Here is a 26,547-nt window from a genome sequence, read left to right on the forward strand (position 1 = left end):
ATGAGGACACTATAAAAGAATGAAGTACAACACAGTTGATCAAAAGAAAATGAACAACAATAAAAAATATAGCAAAAAACAAAAATATAACAGAAAATAAGACTAGCAATTTTAAAGGAAAAGGTTCAGCCAATCACCTGAACCCTGGTGGTTGACTGATAAAAATCAATTGCATGCAAATGAAGTAGTATTAGCTGTTATCTATGTATCATATCTAATATATATATATATATATATATAATCATAAATATACAGGGATTAGCAGGAGTTGCTTCTCCAACATACTGAGAATTCAGAAATAGCAGTCAAAGAACTACTGATTCCAAACTACAAATTTTTTCTCTAACGGATGGCGATATTTATGGCACACACAGAACAAAAAACAGAAGAGAAGAGCAAAAACAAACCTGCCTTTAGTTAATTGGGTACGACGTTTCACGGTTAAAGGTATGAAGTTACCCTATTCCGATCTTCAGCCTCAATATTCGAATAAATTTGAAAGTGTCTAATAACTCATGTGAATTTTGACCATGCGACATCAAGACAACGTGAAGCAGGCACTAAGAAATTTATCTGTATATTTTATATTGATGCCTCTAAGTTGGATGGTTAAACCGTAACCCTTCATACGGGACTTTTTTCTATACGGGACTATTTGTGACACACATTGAATAGATTCTTTGGAGTGAGGTGTTTTGAACTCACTAGCCGATAAATTTCTTAGTGCCTGCCTCACGTGGTCTTGATGTCGCATGGTCAAAATTCACACGAGTTATTAGAGACTTTCAAATTTATTCGAATATTGAGGCTGAAGATCGGAATAGGGTAACTTCATACCCTTAACCGTGAAACGTCGTACCCAATTAACTAAAGGCAGGTTTGTTTTTGCTCTTCTCTTCTGTTTTTTGTTCTGTGTGTGCCATAAATATCGCCATCCGTTAGAGAAAAAATTTGTAGTTTGGAATCAGTAGTTCTCTGACTGCTATTTCTGAATTCTCAGTATGTTGGAGAAGCAACTCCTGCTAATACCTGTATATTTATGATTATAAATGGTTTTACCGATAAAGGTTTTTCATACCGAGCTACTCGGCAAAATTGTTAACTATTAATTTTATTACTAATTGATGATTCCCTGCCCTATATATATATATATATATATATATATATATATATATATATATATATATATATATATATATATATACACCATTGGCAGGTTAAATGCTCCAATGTATACTGTGTTTTTAACATAGCATGTCTATAAAGAATTTTATCTTGGATTAAGACTGCAGTATTTTGCCTGTCAACATTAAGTATGATATATAAATATCTAGATTAATATAATGCCGCTTCCATTGCATACACCAGACTTTTATTCTGCCCGACAGCTGTTTGCAATATCAGGGAATGTATTGTTCAGTGAATGTCATTCTTCAATGTATTGTCACTGTTTTGGTTGTGACAAACTTTGTTTTAGCTTGTGGCAGTGAGTATACATTCCTGACAAGGCCCAAGGAAGCCGTAATGCATCTGACATTCTTGTTAGCCACTGCCAAGACAATTTTTCGTTGCCTTCCAGTATATATTGTGCTTTTGATACAGTATGTCTATAAGAAAATTTATCTTGGGTGAATGCCACAGTGTTTTGCCTGGTAATGATGTATATACTTTAAGTATGATACATAGATTGCTACTTGATTGATAGTTTATTTTATCAACTCCCAAAAGGATGAAAGTCAAAATTGACCAAGTACTGAGATCAGTACAATCAACTACCCTCTTTCTTTGAATTTCAGGTCATGTGCCTATGATAAAAGTTATTATTATTTCTAACAGAGGGATGGGTTCACACATTTTGTGGAAAGGGTAAATTTACGTTGACCCCAGTAGGTTAGTTGTTACATGGACACTGAGTCACACATTGGCAGGGGTAAAGCTGGTTGAACTAATTCTCATTAGGTTAGTAGTATTTATTTTATTGATCCTAGCGTTACTCATCATCATAATCATAATCATCCATAACATCAGCAAAAGACTGTAATCATCACTCTACCATGAATGCCCCCCCTCCCTCCTACCTTTATATGACTAACATCATCATAATACCAATGCACCAAAAGTCATGAGGGGGAGCTTTTATATGGTCATCTGATCTGCTAGAAATAGTAGCCAAACCTTCCTCAAAGAACACACTGTTGTTTTGAAGGAAGCAAAGAGACATTCAGGAAAGTGGACCTAGATAGCCCTGGATTATATTTTTCTAATGGTATTCGCTATTGAGGTATGCTCAATCAGGGTTAATATGGAGTTTGACAACATAACTTTTTACATTCCTCACTATCCCCATCAGCATCACATCCACTACCATCAAACTGTCACCACCACCTATACCATCACCAGTTCCACCTATACTGTCATCACCACCACTTATGCCATCATCACCACTATATGTATGATCACCAAAAGCTTTTATACCATCACCACCACCATCACTTATACCATCACCACCGTATAGTAAATTACCATCACTGTTAGCCACAAATCATCATTAACAATACTGTTCCCATTTACATTAATATTGATTTAATATTAATGTAAATGGCAGTAGTAATACATTGATATTACCTTACTACTGCCACAACTGCCTCTAAGTCCTGCGATTATCACAATTTAAAGGGTAAAAACCTCTTTTGATCATAAATGACCATGGGATTGCTCCTAGAAAGTTCCCCTCCAAGGCACAAGTCTGGACAAGGTTGTTTATGAAAGACCAGCAATCACCCATGCATACCAAACTTCCTGCTCCATGGCACGGATGTTATCTAAGGGAAAGGCAAAGGCTGATACAGCTTGGCACCAGTAACATCACAACTCATTTCTACAGCTGAATGAACTGGATCAACGTGAAATAAAGTGTCTTGCTCAAGAACACAACACACAACCTGTTCTGGGAATCAAACTCACTACCTCATGATTGCAAGCCTAACACTCTAACTACTGAGCCTAAAATCATAACCACCAAAGCTACCATCACAACTACCACCACTATTGTCACCACTGCCACCTCTGGCATAAACTTCTATCACCATTCTCCAACACTTCTGCCACCATCACCAACTACCACCACAGCCTTTTCCTTCACTATCATCATTACTATCAACATCATCATATTGCTACCATCAACTATCATGTTAGATATCATACCGTCACTACATTCTAACACTAACTTTAACCATCATTCAGCCACTAAAATGAACTCCACTAACACCATCCTGTTATCCACTATATGACCACCAGCACATTCTGCTTCTACTATTATTATCTACAGTATCCTATTAGCCATTATACCCTCACCATTATACTTTACCACCAACACCACTGCCATATACTATTATTGCTATCAATATCATCCAGTTAACCATCATAGTAACCAATATACTGCTGTGTCTGTGAACTTTGTATTGAAAATGTTAACTTTAACTAGTTAAAACATACATTCAACATTTCTTTGTCAATCTTTAGAAATCTGCTGAATAACATTTTAACATTGGCAATTTCATAGAAATATTTCTTTGAAATTCTCTTCTTTTATGTCATATGTTTTTTTGTGGGTTAAGAGAAAATATGTAGTGAAAATATTCTTTACATCTCCATCACTGAAATATTCTTGCTACACTGATAGAATCAGTAGGATTTTAGCCTGTAAATAATGGATTGATGGTTTATATCTCATAATTGCCATTGCCCAGTGTCTCTTGGTGACAAGTACAGTAAGAAGGGAGAGTACTGGATAATTGACAGATGTTTGTTCGATTGTAGGACTGGGTTCAAATCTTTGGATGAGTATAGATGTAGAGACATGATGATTGAACTAATAAAGTATCAGAAGACTTGCTTGTAGGCTGAGAATTTTGTGATATTGCTGTTATTTTTACGTTGTTTCCGGACACATCTCTTTATTTTTTGTTATCCAAATGTAAGAAAAATTCATACTGGATCATTTGGAAATGTTACCTGCAACAGATGTATGTATTAATCATGGGGAAATCTTAACTCTCATCCATTTAACTCCATGAAACCACAGCTAAATATCGTGCTTTTAAAACTTTTTGAGTTTTTAGAAAAATTTATATTTTTTTATGTTTTCTATGAGCAAGTCTTTGAAGAGGGATTGGTTATGCTCAGTTGACTTGCACTGGATACATCATTTAAAGATGAAAGTCTTTAGTGGTTGAATCTATGAAGCTTGCTACTAAATAGATGGCAGACTTAATTTATTGCCCAAGTTAACATGGCCACCTGGTCTATGGATGCCTTTAGCAGATTTTGCTTTGTTGCTAGCATTTGGGCCAGATCTTCTGTCTGAGGTAAGTTCTTATCATCAATCAATCCAGACCTCTAGTCCAACTTATTATTATATATTGTTGTACAGATACTGTGACTCAGCTCATTAAGGTTATACTGACCTCTAGTTCAAAATGATTGTACATAATCATTATACAGACTTTAGTCCAGAAATAGTGCAGTACATTGCCATGTTGACATCTGATTCAAATTTACATTAGCATAGTTCAACTTACTTCTTTACATCACAACATAGACCTGTAGTTCAGATTTTTTTACTAACTTATTTCTGAACATTGCTATACAGAACCCCTTCTTCATACTTCTAGTCTAACTTTACTTTGTCATACAAGCCTCTAGTCAGGTGCTTTTACATGACTTTAACAATAACTTACCCAATAAATTCATATATATATGTCATATATATATATATCTATATATAAAAAACATTGATCAGAGTACAAACATCAAATTTGAGTCAATGGCTTTATATATAACATCACGCTTCCAAATATTTGATCATATATAAATATTACCATGGTCCTTAAACATATAAAGTATACATACATAAAAGCACAGAAGGTAAAAAATACATATGCGAACAAAAACACAGATACATAGAACGGCCCATCAAAAAGGTATACACAATCGACCAAAAATTCCAAAGCATGTCATGCGACTAACAATTTAAATAAAATAAAATATCAATCGACTAAAAAAATTTTCTTACTCCCCTCAAACAAAAAAAGTATGTCAAAAACGTTCATTTTATAAAAACCATGGTAGGTTGGAGTCCAGGAGCAAAAAGAGTTCCACAAAATCAAGTCAAGCACATCTATAGCCATTTCAGGACTTCATTGCTGTGGTTCGATTATGAGTTAAAGAGCATCTCGGCAATGACCCCTTCATCAGGATGAATAGGAATCTCACAATAAGATTGGAATTTTTGGGCGATTGTGTGTGCCTTCTTAATGGGCCATTCTATGTATCTGTGTTTTTGTTTGCATATGTATTTTTTACCTTCTGTGTTTTTTATATATGTATACTTTGTATGTTTAAGGGCCTTGGTAATATTTATATCTGATCAAATGTTTGGAGGCGTGGTGTTATATATAAAGTCGTTGACTCGAATTTGATGTTTGTTCTCTGATCAATGTTTTTTTATCTCTGTCTCAATTACATTTGAGCCCTTTTTTTGCAACCCTTTTGTCTCCACAAAAAAAGACAAAAAATATTTCTTCTATCTATCTATCTATCTATCTATCTATCTATCTATCTATCTATCTATCTATATATATATATATATATATATATATATATATATACACATATATATGTCAGTATGTACGTATAATATTTTTGGTTGACCATTGATATTGTATTTTCTGAATGTCTCTTCTTTTTTCTCTCATTTCCAGCGATTATAGCCGCGTGCAGTGTGGCTGGATTTGTGGGCATCATTGTAGCTGCAGTTTGTTGGTACAAGTAAGTCAACTTTTATTTGTGCCAGAAATTTCTCTCAAATCATTTTTATTTACTTATTTTGTTTTACTTTTTATTTTTTACTTTCTTGTTGACTTTTCTGCTCTTTTACATCCATTTTATTTGTGATGTTTGCATCAGAGACATATTCTTTGGCGGGGCAAATGTTGTTTAGCCTCAGATCACCCATGGCCAAGCAGACCTATTATCAAAGTCATTCCAGCAGTGATTAATGAACTTCGGGCTACATTCTTTAATCTATCCTTTTTAACATGGTAGAAGGTTTGAGGTATATTTGACTGCTGTGTCTGACAAATTGATCAACCACATAGCGGTTCTTTTATTGGAGGAGCTGTTTTTACATTTTGTTACTCTTCCTAATGCTAACTCCTCATTGAGGCAGTTGAAGTGAAACCCATTGTATGACAGTTAAGCAAACTGCACTGAATACTGTTATTTCCCTTAATAGAGGTACACATAATGTCTGTAGTTATAGGGTTTAAACTCATGATTATGTGGTCAGTAATACAGTCCCCTAATGTTACTGGGTCAATATCCTTGGTTCTCTATCAGACTGAGGATTCTTAGAAATTGTTACCTAATAGTTTACTTAGTCCCCTTGAAATTCTTACAACTTACTAGAAGTTATGAAAAGCATTCTGTCATTGTGATATAGGATATTAATGTTGGTGTGATGCCTGAGAAGTTTGTACAATAAAACATCATGTGACCTTATTATCTCCACCATTTCCACTAATCCAAAGAGTTGCGCATTATAAGGTGATTTACAAAACCCACAAGTTTCTATCAGAATTTTTTATTTAAAAAGAATTCTTTAGTCTTTTAATCACCACAGTCTTCAGAGGAAAATCTCCTTTAAAATATTAAGAAGCAAAATGAAACTAAAATCAAAAGTTAGCAAATTTTAATAATGTAACTTTTTACTTTTTCTTGACCTTTAGTGACCTCTTCATCAATTTCACCCATAATCCCAACGTATCCCATTCTTCTTCTAGAACTTACTTTTTATCTACAAACTTTTATTTGCCTCATTAATCCGAACACATCTATTCTCTAAAATAATTCTTTCTTGTTTGTTCTGCCCCTAAAATGACTAACCTTGTTTCCATGTATATAGATATTACGTACTTTTCTCTAAAATAATTCTTACTTGTCTACTCTGCTCCTTAAAATGACACCCTTATGTCCGTGGTTGTGCCCACCCTTTCCCACCCCCACCACCAATACTGGAAATCTCGTTTCTCTTACCAGACATCCAGTTGCCCTTCCCCTCTCTCCTCTTGTATTGGTTATCTCGCTGCCCTTTCCTTTCTCTCCCCCCATATCTGAATTAACTAAACCAGATAGCAGCCCACTTACCCTCCCCCTCTCTCCTTTCTTTTTTTCACTTTTATATCTGCAGCATCAGTAATGCTTACACTCACAATTCTCATAACACTTATATTTTCAACACCCCAAACACTTTCATATGCAATGTTTCCTACTCTCCACCCCCAGTAGAGACAACAATTCTAACATGTTTGAATGACTGTAGGTTAAAAGCAAGAAGAACAACTATTATGACGTATGTTACCAAATGATCATGGGAACTATGCTATTCAGGTACTGAATAGCATCTCTCCTTCCTATGTTACCTCCCATATCTCTTTCCCAGTTTTCAGAGTTGGCACTGTAAATATAGGCACATTGATGATTGAAAGGTAGGACTAACGAGGTTATAGAGATGCTTGAACAGAGACGTGTTGATGTATGTTGTGTACAAGTGGTAAGGTGAAGAAGAGCTTCAGCCAGAGTCCTCAAAGGCAAAGCACAGGTGTAAACTCTTCTGGGAAGGTAATAGTGATGGAATAGTGGGGTGTGGGCATACTTCTTGCAGAGAAATGGGTGAATAAGGTTATAGAGGTAATGAGGGTATGTGATAGAGTACTTAAACTCAGGCTAATCTTGCAGAATGGTATAGCTACAATTATCTCTGCCTACACCCCACAAGCAGGACTACCAAATAACTAGCAGGATCACTTTTATGATATTCTTCTGCAGGCACCCTCCAAAGACAAGTGACAATGATCTCATCTTTGTGGCTGGAGATTTTAATGGGCATATTGGACAGCAACCTGATATCTTGCATGGGGTACATGGGAGCCATGGAGTTGGTACCAGAAATGAAGAAGGAACTAGGCTCCTGGAGTTCTGCGATGCAAATAACCTATTGATCTGCAACACCAACTTCAGGAAGCCAGCTAGCTACCTGATAACCTATCAATCAGGTGACTCTGCTAGCCAGATTGATTTCACTCTCACCAGACAGCAGGATGCATGGTTGCTCTTAAAAACAAAGACCCTCTCTGGTGAAGAATGTATCCTCCCCCACCAGCATAGACTAGTTATTAGTGACTTTAGACTCGAGGCCAGAAAGATGCTAAAAAGCAGACCAATCTGGGAAAGAAGGGCTTGGAAGCTTAATAATCCTTGACATGGTCAGAGATTTAAGGATATCCTTACCGAGACATTTGATGATAAGGAAGAGGAGCTACAGTCCTGTGACATAGAAAGCACCTGGGAATTCCTGCGAGACAGCTTGCTGAGTGCCACAGACCAAATCTGTGGCTGGTGCAAAGTCCCTTCCAGACCTAGGGTAACATGGTGGTGGAATAATACTGTAGATAAGGCCATTATAGGAAAGAAACAAGACTGGAAGGCCTGAAAGAGTGGTGGTAGCAGGAGAATGTATCAGATAACCAAAAGGGAAGCTAGGAGACAGGTATATATAGCCAAAGAAGTAGCAGAAAAGAAGTTTGCTAATGTTCAGTGACGTGAAGATCAAAGAACAGAAGTATTTCAGATTGCAAGACAGTGTGTGAGAGAAAACCATGATGTCGCAGGAGAGAAATGTGTCCGCATGGATGATGGTGCCCTTGCGTTTAATGATTCTGCAAAGAAAGAGGCTTGGAGATGCCATTATGAAAGATTGCTGAATGTGGAGAATGAATGGGAGGAGGAGAGTGTGCCATAGGTTGACCCAATTGAGGGACCAGCTACCTGAATTGACAGTACCCTGATAGATAAAGTAATTAAGGATATGAAGACAGGGAAAGCACCTGGCCCATCAGGAATCACCACTGAGATGCTTGAAATATCGGACGGTGTAGGTTATGGTCTTGTCACCCACATCGTAAATCAGGTAGTTCATGGCGGAATCATACCCAATGACTGGTGTAGCAGCACCATAGGCAACTGCTACAAGGGTAAAGGTGATGCTTTAGATAGAAATAACTACAGGGGTATCAAATTATTGGATCAGGTGATGAAAGTTACAGAGAGGGTCATAGCCCAACTAATTAGGGAGAGAGTTAGTCTAGATGAAATGGTAAGGCAACCTACAGGAGAAATATCTAGCCAAAGATAAACCTCTGTACTTGGTTTTTGTTGACTTGGAGAAAGCCTTTGACAGGTTCCTCAATCCCTTATCTGGTGGTCAATGCGGAAACTGGAGATAGACGAGTGGTTGGTAAGAGCTGTATAAGCCTTGTACAGGGATGATGTAAGGTGAGGGTTGACAATAAGTATAGTGAAGAACTCCAGGTTGAAGTAGGGGTTCACCAAGGATCAGTCCTCAGCCCCCTATATAATAAATTTATCTCTTATGTGTCCTTTAAATGATATTAGATATATAAGTTTAATTTTAAAACTTTAGTCCAATATATATAAAAACTTACACACACTTACTAAACATAGACACACATAGGGGTATACGCATGTGCAAATAAAGACACGTACAATAGGAATACGAAATACAAAATGGCTGATCGTTAGTAAGGAAAGACACACAAATAAGAAAGAAGAAAGCAAAGGACCACTGATGAGGTCACAAAAGTGTGACAAAAGAACTCTGGCCAAAATACGATTAATGTAAAAAGGAAAATAAAGCTGAAGCAAATTAACACCAAATATTGTGCGTGTGTTTTTATTGGCTAAACTGGCAACATGACCATCCCCAAATACAACAATATCTGTTTCAATACACGATTTCACATCAAAAATCTTGCAAAATGAATATATAAACGTATATATATATATATATATATATATATATATATATATATATATATATATACACACACACACACACATATATTATTTTGTCATAAGACTCACAAGTATCCAACAGAGCATGTCTCAGCAACTCATCTTAATAAAATATAACAAAGGCTCACTACATAATTGCAGATAATTATAAATAATTCAGAGGTGTGATATTAGTCTCTAGTAAGAAACAAAATAGAAAAGAAATTTCAACATCCCACATTAAAAAGAAAATATTATTATGACCTCACAGGTTTGCAATTCACTCTCTTTCTCCATCTTTCTATCTCTCCCACTCTCTCATATGCATGTGTAAAATGATGATAGTCTGTTGATACTGTATTTTAACTCTAACATTGCAATCAGCTATGCTAGCCATACCACGCTGACTTTTTGGCTGTCTTATTCTGACCATAAACATCATCACTGTCATAAATCTTATGGAAAGCTTTTAATGAATAGTAGCATCACATTCTTGACTGGACATAAAGCTGTTTGTCTGACTTCCTTTGTCTCTCTCTCTCTCTCACACACACACACACACACACACACACACATTCACTCACTCTTCCTCTTCTGTTGTAGCGTAAGTTGTTTATAGCTTTAAAAACTATTAACAGTTTATAATTTGTGAACCAGGTAAGAATATACACGCTGACCAACACACTCACATGGACGTGTTCACATATGTACACAAACACATACAAATACATTGTTGCATATGCATTTGCATGTACAGAATTATATGCAAATCTACACGCACATGATTATCTATAGATTAAGCATTTACAGTAAGTTTATGTTAATGCTTGGCAGAACATAAATGGTTAATGATCTGTGAACTGGAAGAGTCTCTCTCTCTCTCCCTCTGTCTCTCTCTGTCTCTGTCTCTCTCTCTCTCTCAAGTTTGTTCTTGTTTGTAGCTGTTTAGCTGTTACAGATTGATAGATACATATTTCGATTCTTAAAAATTGTATATGTAATTTTATAAGACAATATTTGTAGCTATAAACAAGTTCTTGCTCTCATAGAAAATATATAGTGTGGGCCAATGACTTCCAATCTGCTGGATGGTGTAACATGTCATGTCTGAATGTGTAAACTGTACTACTATTTTGAATGTGTTCACTATGTGTGAATATCATAGATATTCATGGTTTAAGAGGTCCAACATATTTAGCAGCTTTCCATGGCAAATAACAAAGTGAGGATGAGAATAGCACAAGCTGTTGTACCACAAGGATCTGCCGACAATTGTAAAGACAAGGAAACTGAAATGATATAGCCATATCACAAGAAGCTCCAGTCTAGCAAAAATAATACTGCAAGACACAGTAGGAGGTGGACAAAAGCAAGGTAGGCCAAGGAAAAGATAGTCTTGTAACATTAAAGAATGGACAGCTTTCAATTTTGCCAACTCACAGAGGGCAGCAGAAAACCAAGAGAAGTGGTGGAATTTGGTGCAGTTTCATCAATAAATGTCCCCAATAACCACATAGTTAAGGGATAGGATAGGATAGGATTAATGATAGGGGATTTCCACCAGCTGTTGTCACCAATGTTCTTTGCTTACATAGTATGACAATGCACCAGTCTTCCTACCTTATAGTGCTACACTGCAGCTACAAATGGATCATTTGAGATTTTGCAATTGTTGCTGCTTAATCCCAGATCAACCAGACTTATAAGGAAGAGCATACCAACTGTGACCATCCTGTTTTCATATGGATGTATAGGACCCTATTACTTATGGGTCTTATTTAGACATTAGGATGTGATTTGAGAGTTATTTGAATAGTATTTCTTGCTAGTCTGGTAACCACGTTGAAGCTCCCTCATTGGTTTGCTTTAAATGATATCGTCATGATGATGTCGAGCATCTCAAGCAAAAGTACATCCTCAATGTAACAAAGATTGCATCACAAAGACGGGCCTTCCTCATAAGGGACACCAAATACTTCAGCCTCCAACAATTACTTTTCACAAAGCTCACACTGCAGTGGATTACTATTCTTCTTGGGAAGGTACTACTTCTGTACATAGAGACATTCTACATTCATCACTTTGATGGCTGTTAATTTACTCGCCAACACACTCCAACTTCTGAACCACAGGTGTGCTGTCTCGGCACCTCAAAGCTGGTTGGTCTCATGCCACTTCTCCTCAAGCACTCTCATCTCACTCATCCCTCCTTCTGTTACCCATATTGTGTTCACTTTTTCAGTTTTTACACTGACCACCCACCATGTCCAGTTCTTCTTTCCCAAACCATTAGTTTCCGAAATTTCTTCTCTGCACGTGTCTTTCATGGAGCTGGTGTTTTGCAACTCTTCAAGAAGAATGCTAACTCCCACCATAGACATGGCTGTGCTGTTAACAAGCTCAAGCTCACTTTGGAACCATGTAGTTTGAAGTTCAGTCTCACTGCGTAGAATCTTGGACAAGGGTTTACTACATCCTCAAGGTTGACCTAAGGCTTTTAACTGAATTTGATAGATAGAAACTGTAGAAGCTTGTCAGATATGTGAGTGTGTGTGTGTGTGTGTGTTTGTGTGTCTTTGTGTTTGTTTCCAGCATCTCTGCTTGATAACCAGTGTTGCTTTGCTTATGTCACCACAACTTAGTGGTTCAAGAAAGGATACTGATAGAATAAGTAATAGCTTGAAAAAAAAATTAAGTGCTGGGGACAATTTGTTTGATCAAACCCTTCAAGGCAGTATGACTGCAGTTCAATAACTGAAACAGGTGAAAGATAGAAGAAAAAAAGTTACATAATTTTCTGAAATCCAGCATAAGTCATGGGCACTGTCCCTTCCTCCAGGTCAAACCAATGGGCAACAGAAAATTTTTTCTATTTTAAATACTACTGATAGCTTACTTGCTAAGCTACATTTGGCTGCTTGCTTTAAATATGTCAAATGATTACATCAGTGATATGATGATGGGGATGATAATGATATGTAGGTAGCAGTGGCTGTGGTGATTGAAGAGGTGATGTGGAGATGATGGTGGTTATTAAGATCATGTATACTTTTTAAAATTGAAACTGGATACTTTAACATTGTGAAAGTTTGGAAGCTGGCCATATGTCCTCTGCCAAAATACGATTGAATTAAAACTTTTGAAAAGCAGCATAATTTCATTTAATTTCAAGGAATAAATAAATATATATATCTGTGTGTGTGTGTGTGTGTGTGTGTAATAGTAACAATAATTAAAACAACAAACATATGCAACAATAAAGGCTACAACAGCTATAACTATGGCAATTACATGAATTACAGTAAGAAACCCAACAATTATGACTACTACTACTACTACTACCACTACCAGCCACCACCTCAAATACTCCCACTCCATCCATACTACATTTCAAGAAGACTATCAAATGTTTTGAATATTAATGATTTTAATTGGTTTCAGATGAATTCTCAAATTATGTAAATAATGTAATTAGCTGAAGCTAGGTTTTTGTTATGGGCAGTGGTAGTGGTGGTATTGTTGGTAGTAGTAGTAGTAGTAGTAGTAGTAGTAGTAGTAGTAGTAGTAGTAGTCGTCGTGATCTAAGGTAATATAGAATATGTTGGTGGAGGTGGGAGAAACACTAGACAAAAAACAGCAGTGAATGGAGTGGGATATTTTAATATAATTTGACAGATATTATAAAAAAAATAAATAAATAAATAAATTGGTTTCTTTCTCAAACAATTTAGTCAAATGAATAAATTTGGTCAATATTAAATATTACTATGTTATTATAACCATTGATATTTTCATCATCATTGTTGTCACTGTAATTGTCATCATAATCATCGTCGTCATCATCATTGCCATTCTTTTCATCATCATCATCATCATCATCATCATCACTACCACCATCATCATTAACCACACAACCATATCATGAAGCAAAGTTAATAGTAGTAGTTGTCATTGAAGTTGTTTATCCACTAGTCAGCCCAAATCAAACAAGTCCCAACTGTGACCATCCCATATATTCTTTTTATTATTGAAGCCTCCACTTCTGTCTGTATCAAATTAAGTGCATAAATATCTCTTCCAAGATCAATTGTAGCTTAATCACCAATTAATTATATTGTTATCTATGTCTGTGTAAACAGAACATTTGTGTATATATGTAAGGATATATCTATGTTTGTGTGTGTGTGAGTATCTGTATACACACACATACACAGACATGTGTATATGTGTATGTAAATATGTATGTGTGTGTGTGTATGTATGTATATATATATATATATATATATATATATATATAAAATGTGGCACTCCGTCAGTTATGATGACGAGGGTTCCACTTGATCTGATCAACAGAACAGCCTGCTCGTGAAATTAACGTGCATGTGGCTGAGCACTCCACAGACACGTGTACCCTTAATGTAGTTTTCGGGGAGATTCAACATGACGCAGAGTGTGACAAGGCTGGCCCTTTGAAATACAGGTAGAACAGAAACAGGAATAAAGAGCGAGAGAAAGTTGTGGTGAAAGAGTAAAACAGGTTTCGCCACCACCCCCTGCCGGAGCCTTGTGGAGCTTTAGGTGTTTTCACTCAATAAACATTCACAATACCTGGTCTGGGAATCGAAACCGCGATCCTACGACCGCGAGTCTGCTGCCCTAACCATTGGGCCATTGCGCCTCCACATATATATATATATATATATATATAATTATTCATCAAATCACATCTACCTTCCTATCTTCCTGCCTACTGCCAACCAAAGTAAAATATTGAAATAATGTTGACATTACATCTAAATACTTGCTTGTAGCAATTGTTATGACAGTCCCTTCCAAGACAAAAAAATGGGTCCTCTGAAAACTGGTCATCCAACAATGAAGCATGTCAAGGATGCACCAGCACTGGCAGAGTCACCAAGTTACTTGCAAGACAAAGATCCTTTGAAAGGTGGGGCACTGGCAGAGGTGACCTTGTACCAGGTGATGAGAGGTTAGAGTGTGACAGAGGGAGAGAAACAGGTGTCTTGCTATAGATAAGATACATGGTTACCCAGTTAGAGGCAGAGAGCATAGAAGAGAGTGTAAGAGAGAGCAGGGGAGAGATGGTGGTGAAGTGCCCTCAAAGTACGGGGTAAGGTAGGGTCAGAATATAAATGAGATGATAGAGTATTGCTAAGGGTGCATGAGTAGAGAGTGAGGGACAACAGGGTAGCAATGATAGAGTGAGCAGAGCAGTGAGGACAGGATTGGGAAGTAAGAGATAAGCATAGTGTATGGAAAAAAGAAAGTGTGAGGAAGAGAAAAGGAGATATAGTTTGGTTTGTTGGGGTAAGGTGTATAAATTTTTTTGTTTTTCTTTTATTACATATGGATGAAACACACACCACTCCCAGAACTCACTTTCTCTGCTGTGAGCAGGTCTTCTCAAGAACCACATATCACCAGACTTTGCAGTCCATTATCATCTCTGTGAGGCCCAACATTCTGAAATCAGTCCTCACTGCTTCATCCCATGCCTTTCTGGGTCTCCATCTTCTACAGGTGCCATCCACTTACAGCAATCAGCACTTCTTTACACAGCTGTCTTCATTCATATGCATCACTTGTCCAAACCAACGTAGTCTTCTCTCTTACATACTGCATCTGATTCCTCTTATGTTTGACCTTTCTCTCAGTGCATGTGCACTTTGTCATACAATCAGACACCTGTTGCACATCCAGTGGACCATACTAGCTTCATTCCTCTCTAGCCTATACATGTCTTCTGCATTCAGAGCTCCTATCTCAGTACTGTGGAGTATAACCATTCATACACAAGCATCATATAATCTGCCTTTCACTCTGAGAGAAAGAGTCCTTTTGATGACAAAAGAGGTAATAGCTCTCTGAACTTCTTCCATCCCATTCTTATTCTAACATATATACATATACCTACGTATATACATGTATATGAATGTTTATATATATAGTCATATACATGTATATATATATATATATATATATATCTGCTACATCAGATTGGTGTCTGGTACAGCCATCTGGTTCGCCAGTCCTCAGTCAAATCGTCCAACCCATGCTAGCATGGAATGCGGGCGTTAAACAATGATGATGATATGTATGTATGTGTATATAAGTATGTGTATATATTTATATATATGTATATATATGTATACATATGTATATGTGTATATATATATATGTATATATGTATATATATATGTATATATATATGTATATATGTATGTGTGTATATATATGTATGTGTTTATATATATATATATATATGTATACATATGTACATGTATATATCTATGTATATATATATATGTGTGTGTGTGTGTCTGTATATATATATATATATATATATATGTGTGTGTGTGTGTGTGTATATATATGTATATATATGTATATGTATGTATATATATATGTATGTATATATATGTATGCACATATATATGTGTGTGTCTGTGTGTGTATATATATATATATATATATATATATATATACATACAGGGGCTGGACAAAATAATGGAAACACCTTAAAATTTCAAACCAGTTTAATTGTAATATGGTGTAACATATATATATGTTAAAGTCTGTTAAAGTCTGTCATACCGGCCATGACGAAGGGAAATAGCTCTGAAACTCGAGTCGCCTTTATATATTTATATTTATATATTTGATCCTTTATATTGAACACTCAATATTTCATCTACATTCAATACTTTCTTTCATGGTGCCATCCATTTTTATTTTATTTTATTTTATATTATATATTGTTTATTATATTATATATTGTATATTCCATATTCTATACCCCACATTGGTTCTGCAGGAATATAAATAAAACATAAAAAAACAGACAGTGTTGGAACTCTTTTAAACAAAATAATATATTCCTCTATACACAATCATACAAAAAACCCACCTTTTTTGTATTTATTTTTACTCGCATATATATATATATATATATATATATATATATGAATGGTAATAATAAAATGTAACAACAAAAGAATGAAACCTCGATATATGATTAATAGAGGATTATTTATATATGTTATAATTTAGAACAAACAGTAAAAGGTTGTCGTTATAGTACTCAGAGTTTTAAATGTCAGAGCGATGAGCTACGATACACTCTTGTCGGCTATTAATGGCAACAGATGCTGTGAAAAACTGTAAAATAAAAGTTGTGTGTAATCACAGCAAACTGCCAGGGATCTCAGTCCCCTGTCATCTCCTTTGTGAGTCCCAATATCTGCATATCCTTTCTCACTGCTTCATCCTACATCTTCCTGGATCCACCCCTTTCACATGTTCCCTCTACAATTGAAGACTGGTACCTCTTGGTGCAGCTGTCTTCATTTATACATATTACATGGCCATATCAGTGCAGTCTTCTCTCTTGCAAACTGCATCTGATGCTACATATACCCAGTTTTTCTCTCAAATCACATGCACTCTATGCACACTGATATTACCCATCCAATGGACCATACTGGCTTCATTTCTTTCAAGTCTTCTCATATCCTTTGTAGTCACAGCCCATGTCTCACTGCCATGTATCATAGCTGTTTGTACACAAACATCATACAATCTGCCTTTCACTCTGAGGGAGAAACCCTTCATTACTAACAGAGGTAGTTAGTAGCTCTCTGAACTTAGTCCAGCCAATTCTTACTCTAGCAGCTATGCTTTCAGAAAAAAACACTGCTAACTTGGTCACCTAAGTAACTGAAACTGTCTACTACTTCTAAGGATCCTCCCTGACATATGAGGGAGTCTATCTTTTATGTGTGTGTGTGTGTGTGTGTGCATATCATTTAATGTACACAGTATAAAGTTCATACCTTTATATTGTGTCCATTAAGTGATATTTATCTTTCACTGGATGGAGTACTTTTTTGTTGATTTTTACCTCAGCTGTCTGTATGGATGTATGCACGCATACATACATATGTATGCATCCATGCATACATAAAGAAGACTGTATAGTTAAGAATCATTGTAAGATTATATGCTTCCAAGGGTGTTTGTAGTGATCTTGCCTATTGGTGTCAGAATCATGCTGACATCCATTAGGCAGCTGAGGAGAAAATTCCTGGCTTTAAGTTTATCCCATAATTGGTTATATATCCAATGTTACTTGGTTGATTGAGTACTCTGTACTTTTTTTGGTATGGTTGTTTATATGTTTATAATATTTGTTTGTGATGTTTATCTGTAAACTTAATTTAGATTTTTTTACACGCTTAGATATTTGATTCTGCAATTATTAGGGGTTCTTGTTTAGGTTTAGTTTATCTCACAGCTTTTTCTGGATTGTACTAGCTTAGGTTATCTAATTTGGTGAAGATAGCTTTCAGAAGAGAGTAATTTAACAATATAGGATAAATATGTTGTGCATATATATATATATATATATATATATATATATAGACAGACATATTAATCCAATTATACACCCACTCTGCTGCACACATTCAGTACATATATCCTCTGCACACTTTCATTTTATATTTCTGTGCATATTCACTCTATACATACTCATTATACACATATTCAATATATGCACCCATTATACATATTCCCTGTATAAATTCAGTACATGCGCTCACTATATATACATTACATAATTCTTTATATATATATATATATATATATCCTTGCTACATAATTCAATATGCATATATACAGTATATATATATATATATATATATATATATATATATATATATATATACACACATACATACATCAAGAGACTGACAGACAGATGGATGGATAGATAGACAGACAGATATAGATAGATAGATAGATAGATAGATAGATATCCACTTTACATACACTTAGTATCTGCATCCACTCTATAATCATCCACTCTTCATACATTTGATGTATATACATTGAAGCTACATGCACACACACACACACACACTAAACTTCATCAGAACCATGTAATTTGACCATGTCTGAACTGCCTCACAATTAGCATATGTGGTTAGTTGTGTGTGTTGGGGGGGTGGGGCTGAGTGATTGACGGATGGTGGTGTAGAAGAGTTCCAGATGGTGATGTGGGGGGATGGTTGTGGATGGTGTAGTGGTTACCAAGGCGGGGACGAAGGTATTGTGGCATGGAGGTTAGCAAAGTGGAGAGGTGTAAGCGATGGGATGGTAGTGTGGAAGGGAAGTTAGCAAGGTAAGGAGGAGGGAGAAATGATGGTGTGGGAGGATGGTGGTGTCAGGGTGGAGTGGAGAGGGATGGTGGTGTGGATTTTAGTATGTTGTAAGGAAAGAGAGCTGGTTGTAATGAGGTTAGCAGAGTGCTTGGATGATGTAGGTGGTTATGTTGTAGTGTTGTGGTTGGTAGTGCAGAGGTTTGTTTGGCACCATTCAGTAGAGTAATTAAATGAATTGGTGCTTGGTTCTAAACCTGGCCAGTCCACTTGGGAGAGTGACTTTGTTGTTCCAAAAGACAGTTGGATATCTTAACAAACTGTCAAATTTGTGGTGGAAAATTGAGATGGTGTGATCACTCTTTTACTCTCTTTTACTTGTTTCAGTCATTTGACTGTGGCCCTGCTTTTTAGTTGAGCAAATCGACCCCAGGACTTATTCTTTGGATACCTAGTACTTATTCTATCGGTCTCTTTTGCCGAACCGCTAAGTTACGGAGACGTAAACACACCACTATCGGTTGTCAAGCGATTTTGGGGGGACAAACACAGACACACATACACATAAATATACATATATACGACGAGCTTCTTTCAGTTTCCGTCTACCAAATCCACTCGCAAGGCTTTGGTCGGCCCGAGGCTATAGTAGAAGACACTTGCCCAAGGTGCTATGCAGTGGGAATGAACCCGAAACCATGTGGTTGGTCAGCAAGCTACTTACCACACAGCCACTCCTGCGCCTCATGCATGCGTGATGTCAAATATAAATTGAGAGGTAATATTTATCTCCACTTAAACATGGATGTTCTGTTAGAACAAACTATACTGCAGTAGATACCATGAGAGAACCTGTCATATTGGCTTTTGGTGCAGAATGCATTCTTGTTTATGTTGCTAGTGGGGAGATAAATCCCTGCCATCTCCAGCACCAAGACTACCGGATCATGTGATTTTCACCTTTCTTGGTCTTGTCAATGATGTCAATTATAAATTGAGGACCTAAATCTGACCTCTAACCTTGCAGGCCCCAAACTTTCTCATTCTCTTTGGTGTCGGCATATATATAATACTTTATAGAGACACAAGTTTTTATTGAAGGCACTGGCATGTCTGTGTGGTGAAGAATTTAACTTCACTGTCACATGATTTAGGTTTGATCCCTCTCTCTGGTACCTTGGACAAATGTTTTCTACTATATCCCCAGGTGTGCAATACTTTGTGAATGAAATTGGTTAGTAGACAGAAATAACACAAAAGCTTACTGTGTGCGTGTGTATCCACATGTCTTCGCATTGACTCCACTTTGGTGATGATATTGTTTACATGTTCCCATAAACAAACCTTCAGTACTAGTTCATCATGCAAAGATGGGAAAATCAAGAGAAGAGGAGCACCCGACTACAAAATACTACCTTAAGAAGTCTCAATTCAGACTTTGTCAGCTTCTTAAAGCTAACATAAAATTCATGATCATGTTGATGATGATCATGAGACACTTTTAGTGACTAAAAGAATACTGATATATACAGTGTAGTTGGTAGAACAATGGTCAACATGCCTTATGGTATTTTGTTACATCCCTTCATTTTGTAATTTTGGATCCTACTATGATCAACACTATCTTTGATAGTTCAATGAATCAATGAAATAACTACCAGTAATATATCAGAGGTTAAGTGTTTTGATTGAATTCCAGTCTCAGAATGTACTATTTATATAAATCAATATATACATGATAGTTATTTTGTTACATTTCTGACTTAGGAAGACAGTGTCTTCTGTGACAGAATCTTACTAATAAACCAAGGTGAAAGAAACCCAATACTACTACAGAATTTTGTCTCTTTACACTTTCAATCAAATCACCATCTCATCTTAGTATTAAATTATTATTATCACTGACATATTGAAAACCAAATCTTTGGATTCACTTATGCCACATTTGTTTCAAAATTTGATACAATGACAGCAATTATGAGCGGAGGGGCCAGGTCGATTACATTGACCACAGTAGTTTGATTTTATTGTTACCCAAAAGGATGAAAGGCAGAGTCAACCTCAGCAGGATTTGAACTCTTACTGTTAAGTACCAGAAGAAATGTTGCTAAGTATTTTGTCTGAGATGCTAATGATTCTGCCTGCTTGCTTCCTATAATAATGATAATAATAATAATCCTCATTATTTATATTATTTACATTTGACGGATATTTGATCTCCTCTTGTTAGTTGTTAACACGTTTTGGCTGATACACCCTCCAGCCTTCATCAAGTGTCTTGAAGAAATTTCGAACCTGGATTCTCATTCCTAAGGTATTTTTCAATGTTGTTGTTGTTGTTATTATTATTATTATTATTATTATTATTATTCAGGTCACTGCCTGGAATCGAACTTGGAATCTTGGGGTTAGTAGCCTGCGCTCTTAACCACTATGCCATATGCCTTTCCACTACAGACACAAGGACTGGGGTTTGTGGGGAGGAGTTTTGTCAATCACATTGAATCCAGTGCTAAACTGGTACTTATTTTATTGACGCCGAAAGGGGAAGTTGACCAAGGCAGAATTTGAACTTGGAATGTTAAACCAGAAGAAATGCTGTTATGCATTTTGTTAAGTAAAAAATAATAACAATAATAATAATGATAATCCTTTCTACTATAGGCACAAGGCCTGAAATTTTGGAGGAGGGGATCAGTTGATTAGATCGATCCCAGTATGCAACTGGTAGTTAATTTATTGACCCTGAAAGGATGAAAGGCAAAGTCGACCTCGGTGGAATTTGAACTTACAACATAGCAACAGACGAAATGCTACTAAGCATCTCACCTGACATGTTAACGATTATACCAACTCACCACCTTAATAATTCATTTATCATACTTCAGTATCCCTACCCTTTCAACTGTATGCAAATGTGGGACAGAGTTATTTTTTTGTTCTTCATTTATTTGTTTATTTTTTGTATAAGCATATTTGAATATCAAGAAGTTGTTGCTGCTGAAAGGTGTCAAATTGTCTCCAGTAAACATGTTAACCCTTTCATGACAATATTTCTGACAAGCAGTACCTGTGTTTTAATTAATTTTGAAAATAATCAATAATTTATTGAAATTTATTTAGTATAACAACTAACGTACCTGGTGTTTTGAACATAACAAAGGTATCATCCATAAAATTATATGATAGAAGGTTTTAATTTAAATATAAACATTTTATGAAAAGGAAAGTTTTGGTTTTTTTTTCATCATTATCATTGACCCAAAGGCTGTCTTGAGCAGACTGACATCAAAAGGGTTTAATATCAAGGTCGCAATTTTATTATTCAAACCATAGTCAAATAGCTTTAGGCTTCATATATTTGTTGAGTTTGATTGAAGCTAATGTTAAGGATGAAAAAACTGTTAGCTAGAAGTAAATGATGTGTGAGAAATAGGTAAAACAAATAAAGCAACATACAGATGAATAAATAAAGAGCGATTTGCTCTCTCATATGTGAATATTTCCAAATAATTCATTGCGCATGAATCATGAATCACCATTGGATATTTACATTGCTCATGTATTGGTTGCTTTGTTTAGTAGAACTGCTGTTTACTAAATTAGGTCACATAGAAATTGCATTGCAGTGACATTATTCTTTTGATGCAAATTCCATTTTGATACATATGCATACATACATTCACACACACACACACAACACACATGTATACACAGACATTTATATATATAATATATATATATATATATGCCAAATTAGATTGGAGCCTGGTGTAGCCATCCGGTTGCACCAGTCCTCAGTCAAATCGTCCAACCCATGCTAGCATGGAAAGCGGACGTTAAACGATGATGATGATGATGATATATATATATCATCATCATTGTTTAACGTCCGCCTTTCATGCTGGCATATGTACTTATATCATGTGTGTATATACACATGCATATATATATACATACATACATATATATATATATATATATATATATATATATATATACACACACATATATACATCCACATATATCTCAGCTGGAGGATTTAGAAGGTATATCAAAGGAGTTCATACCATGATGCTTGTTTCTTCTGCCAGCCAGCACAGCTGTGCATTATGCAATAGAACGTGCAAAACTTTCACTCAACTCTAGAGTCATGCAAGAGCCTCACATTGCATCAACATTGACTCATTTCAATGATTCTCTCTAGCAATGGATTTGCTTGTATATGAGAAAGCAGCTAAGATGTGTACATGTATATAGTTTTGTTAACCCATGCTATCATGGAAAGCGGACGTTAAACGATGATGATGATGATATATATATCATGGAATGATATGTCACAAACTGCGTGATCTCGGCATAGTTGGAAAATTGGGAGAATGGCTTCATGACTTTCTGAGTGAGCAGTGTTCCGCAAGGCACTGTTTTGGGACCACTACTGTTCATAATGGCCCTCTCAGACATGCCCTCAGCCATACAGAGAGCCACGGTCACAAGTTATGCAGATGACACAAAAGTCTCACAGGTAATACAGAACTCTGAAGACACTATGCACCTGCAATGTGAGCTGGATGAAATATACAAGTGGGCTGAAAAGAATAACATGCAGTTTAATGCTGAAAAGTTTCAAGCCTTATGCTATCAGCATGCAAGACTAAATGCAGAACCCATTAAATACACTGGACCTGGAGGGACTGCAATCCCAGAGGCAGAGACAGTGCGAGACCTGGGCATCTACATGAGTAATAATGCATCCTTTCATGTTCATGTTGCTAAATTGTCAATGAAATGCAGGCGACTGACCGGATGGATTCTAAGGACTTTTAGAACAAGAGATCAGGAAACCATGATGGTGCTCTGGAAGACACTTGTTCTAAGCCACTTTGACTATTGCTCTCAGCTATGGTCACCAACCAGTGTCAAATTAATCTCAGAACTTGAGGCAATCCAACAAAGCTACACGAAGAAGATAGCCTCTATGCAGCATATAACCTATTGGGAAAGACTCAAGAGATTAAGACTCTATTCCTTAGAGCGTAGACGAGAAAGATATGCCATAATATACATCTGGAAGATCCTCGAAGGAATTGTCCCAAACTTTGGCATCGAAAGTTACACAAATAAAAGAACTGGACACCATTGCATAGTGCCAAGGACTCCAAATTTGCCATCAAGATGTAGGACAAGATACTGCAATAGCCTGGGCTTCAAAGGTCCACAGCTCTTCAATATCCTCCCGAAGGACCTGAGAGACCTGCATGTGGTGGATGTAGGTGTCTTCAAGACAAGGCTGGACCTCTTCCTGTCAGGTGTCCCAGATGAACCAACTTCACGGCAGGAGGCGCAGATGAGAGCAGCTGCATCAAACTCTCTCATGCACCAAATGTCAATTCCTGAAGTAAAATTCATGAAGTAAAATTGTGTAGCAACACCAAATGGCGGTGCCCCAGCTTGGCCACAGCTCATGAGCTGAAACTAGATAAAATGAAAAAAAAAAAAATGGAAAAAATATATATATATATATATATATATATATATATATATATATATATATTCATTTCGCCATGATAGATCGCTAACCACTACTCACATTTTTTTTCTCTCTGCTTGTTTCTCTCCTTATTTTTTTCTCTGCTTGTTTCTCTCCTTGTTTCTTTCTGTGTTCCTTTCTGTTGAAGAGTGTAGGCTCGAAATGTCAAAGACTTTTTCAATTCCCAAGCGTTATACTAACACATCTGTTTGTTTTCTACACCACCTGTTTTCTTCTTTTATTTTTTTTGTGAATTCTCCCTATATATATATACATATATATATATATATTTATATATGTATGATCATCATCATTTAATGGTTATCTACCATAGCTGCATAGGTAGGTTGATTAGTTTGACAAGATTCAATGAACCTGAGGGCTGCATTGAGTTCTAATGTCTGCTTTGGCATGAAGGACAAGACACTAGTTCAAGCATAGAAAAGAAAAACATGGAATTAGTGCTTGGACTGAATAGATTCTTAAATTCCAACTTTCTACTAAGGGTGAAGTAGTCCAGCAGAACAAGAGTTGGTTATCAGAAATACAAAGCTGCAATCAGTAATAAAAAAAGAGATAGGCAATTATAGATGGCAGGAATTCATTTATATGAGATGTCACATTGACTTGTATCTTTTACTTGTCACAGCAATTAGACTGCAGCTATGCTGGGGCCCTGCCATGAATTTTTCGTCAAATGAATTGACCCCAGTGCTTATTTTTTTAAAGCCTGGTACTTATTCTGTTTGTCTCGTTTACTGAACCACTAAGTTATAGGGGCATTATACAACAACACTGGTCAAGCAGTGGTGAGAGACAACCACAGATACACAGATGCACACTTATATATACATATATAATGGCCTTCTTTCAGACTCCATCTTCCAAATCCACTCACAAGGCTTTGTCATGAGGTGGAATTGAACCTGGGCCCATGTAGTGTGGAAGCAAGCTTCTAACCACACAGCCACACCTGTGCCTATACATATTTTAAGTTGAAGATAAATCTTTACAGCTGTTTCAAAGTTTCAATGAAAGATAAATCTTATACTGCATATTATGGAAATAAGCATACATAATGATGCAATATTACACATAACAAGTGATGATGAGCTGGCAGAATCGTTAGCATGCTGGGCAAAATGCTTAGCGGCATTTAGTCCATCTTTACATTCAAAGTTCAATTTCTGTTGAGGTCGTCTTTGCCTTCCATCCTTTTGGGGTCATTAGAATAAGTACCTGTTGAGCACTGAGGTTGATGTAATCGTCTTACCCCCTCCCCCATGATTGCTGGCCTTGTGCCAAAATCTGAAACCAATATTACACAAAACAAATAAGCAAAACTAATATCAACTTACATGAAACTTGATGCATATCAAATGGGAAGTGTTAAACAGCTTTCATATCTTCAATGGTGAGAGGGACAGAGGGGCATTTATGTTTGCCCACAGCTATATAGGCATCTAAAACAATTCGATGCAAATGACACTTCTCTCTCTCTCTCTCTCTTTCTGTCTGTCTCTTGCCCTCCCCCTCTTTCTCTCATCCCCTCTCTCCCTCACTCTCCCACCTCTCTTTCTTGCCCCTTTTTCTCTCACCTCTCTCCCTCGCTCTCCCACCTTTCTTTCTTGCCCCCTCTCTTGCCCCTTTTTCTCTCGCCTCTCTCCCCTTCTCTCACTTTCATCCCTTCTCCCTCTCTCTCTCTATATATATTATCAGCATCATCATTTAATGTTTGTTTTTCATGCTGCTTGCATCGGTTGGATGATTTGACAGGATCTGACAAACTATAAAGCTATGTTGAGATCCTATGTCAGTTTTGGCATGGCTTCTACAGCTGGATGCCCTTCCTAATGCCAACCACTTTATTGAGTGTACTAGATTTTTTTTTATGCTACTGGCACAAGCAATCATCATTTTAGCATC

General features: G+C 36.4%; 1 protein-coding gene across 5 annotated transcripts in view; it reads left to right on the top strand.

The window, feature by feature from the left end:
* LOC106876558 (uncharacterized) overlaps window positions 1-26,547 on the top strand; it is a 265,778-nt gene that overhangs the window by 198,067 nt on the left and 41,164 nt on the right. For all 5 annotated transcript variants that reach the window (XM_089347610.1, XM_089347611.1, XM_014925155.3 and 2 more), the window contains one exon: window positions 5,763-5,829. In XM_089347610.1, coding sequence (XP_089203736.1) covers window positions 5,763-5,829 — 67 coding nt within the window. The remainder of the gene's footprint in view (window positions 1-5,762; window positions 5,830-26,547) is intronic.

Source organism: Octopus bimaculoides, chromosome 2 (genome assembly GCF_046866305.1).
Source record: "Octopus bimaculoides isolate indiv1 chromosome 2, ASM4686630v1, whole genome shotgun sequence".
Classification (NCBI taxonomy): domain Eukaryota; kingdom Metazoa; phylum Mollusca; class Cephalopoda; order Octopoda; family Octopodidae; genus Octopus; species Octopus bimaculoides.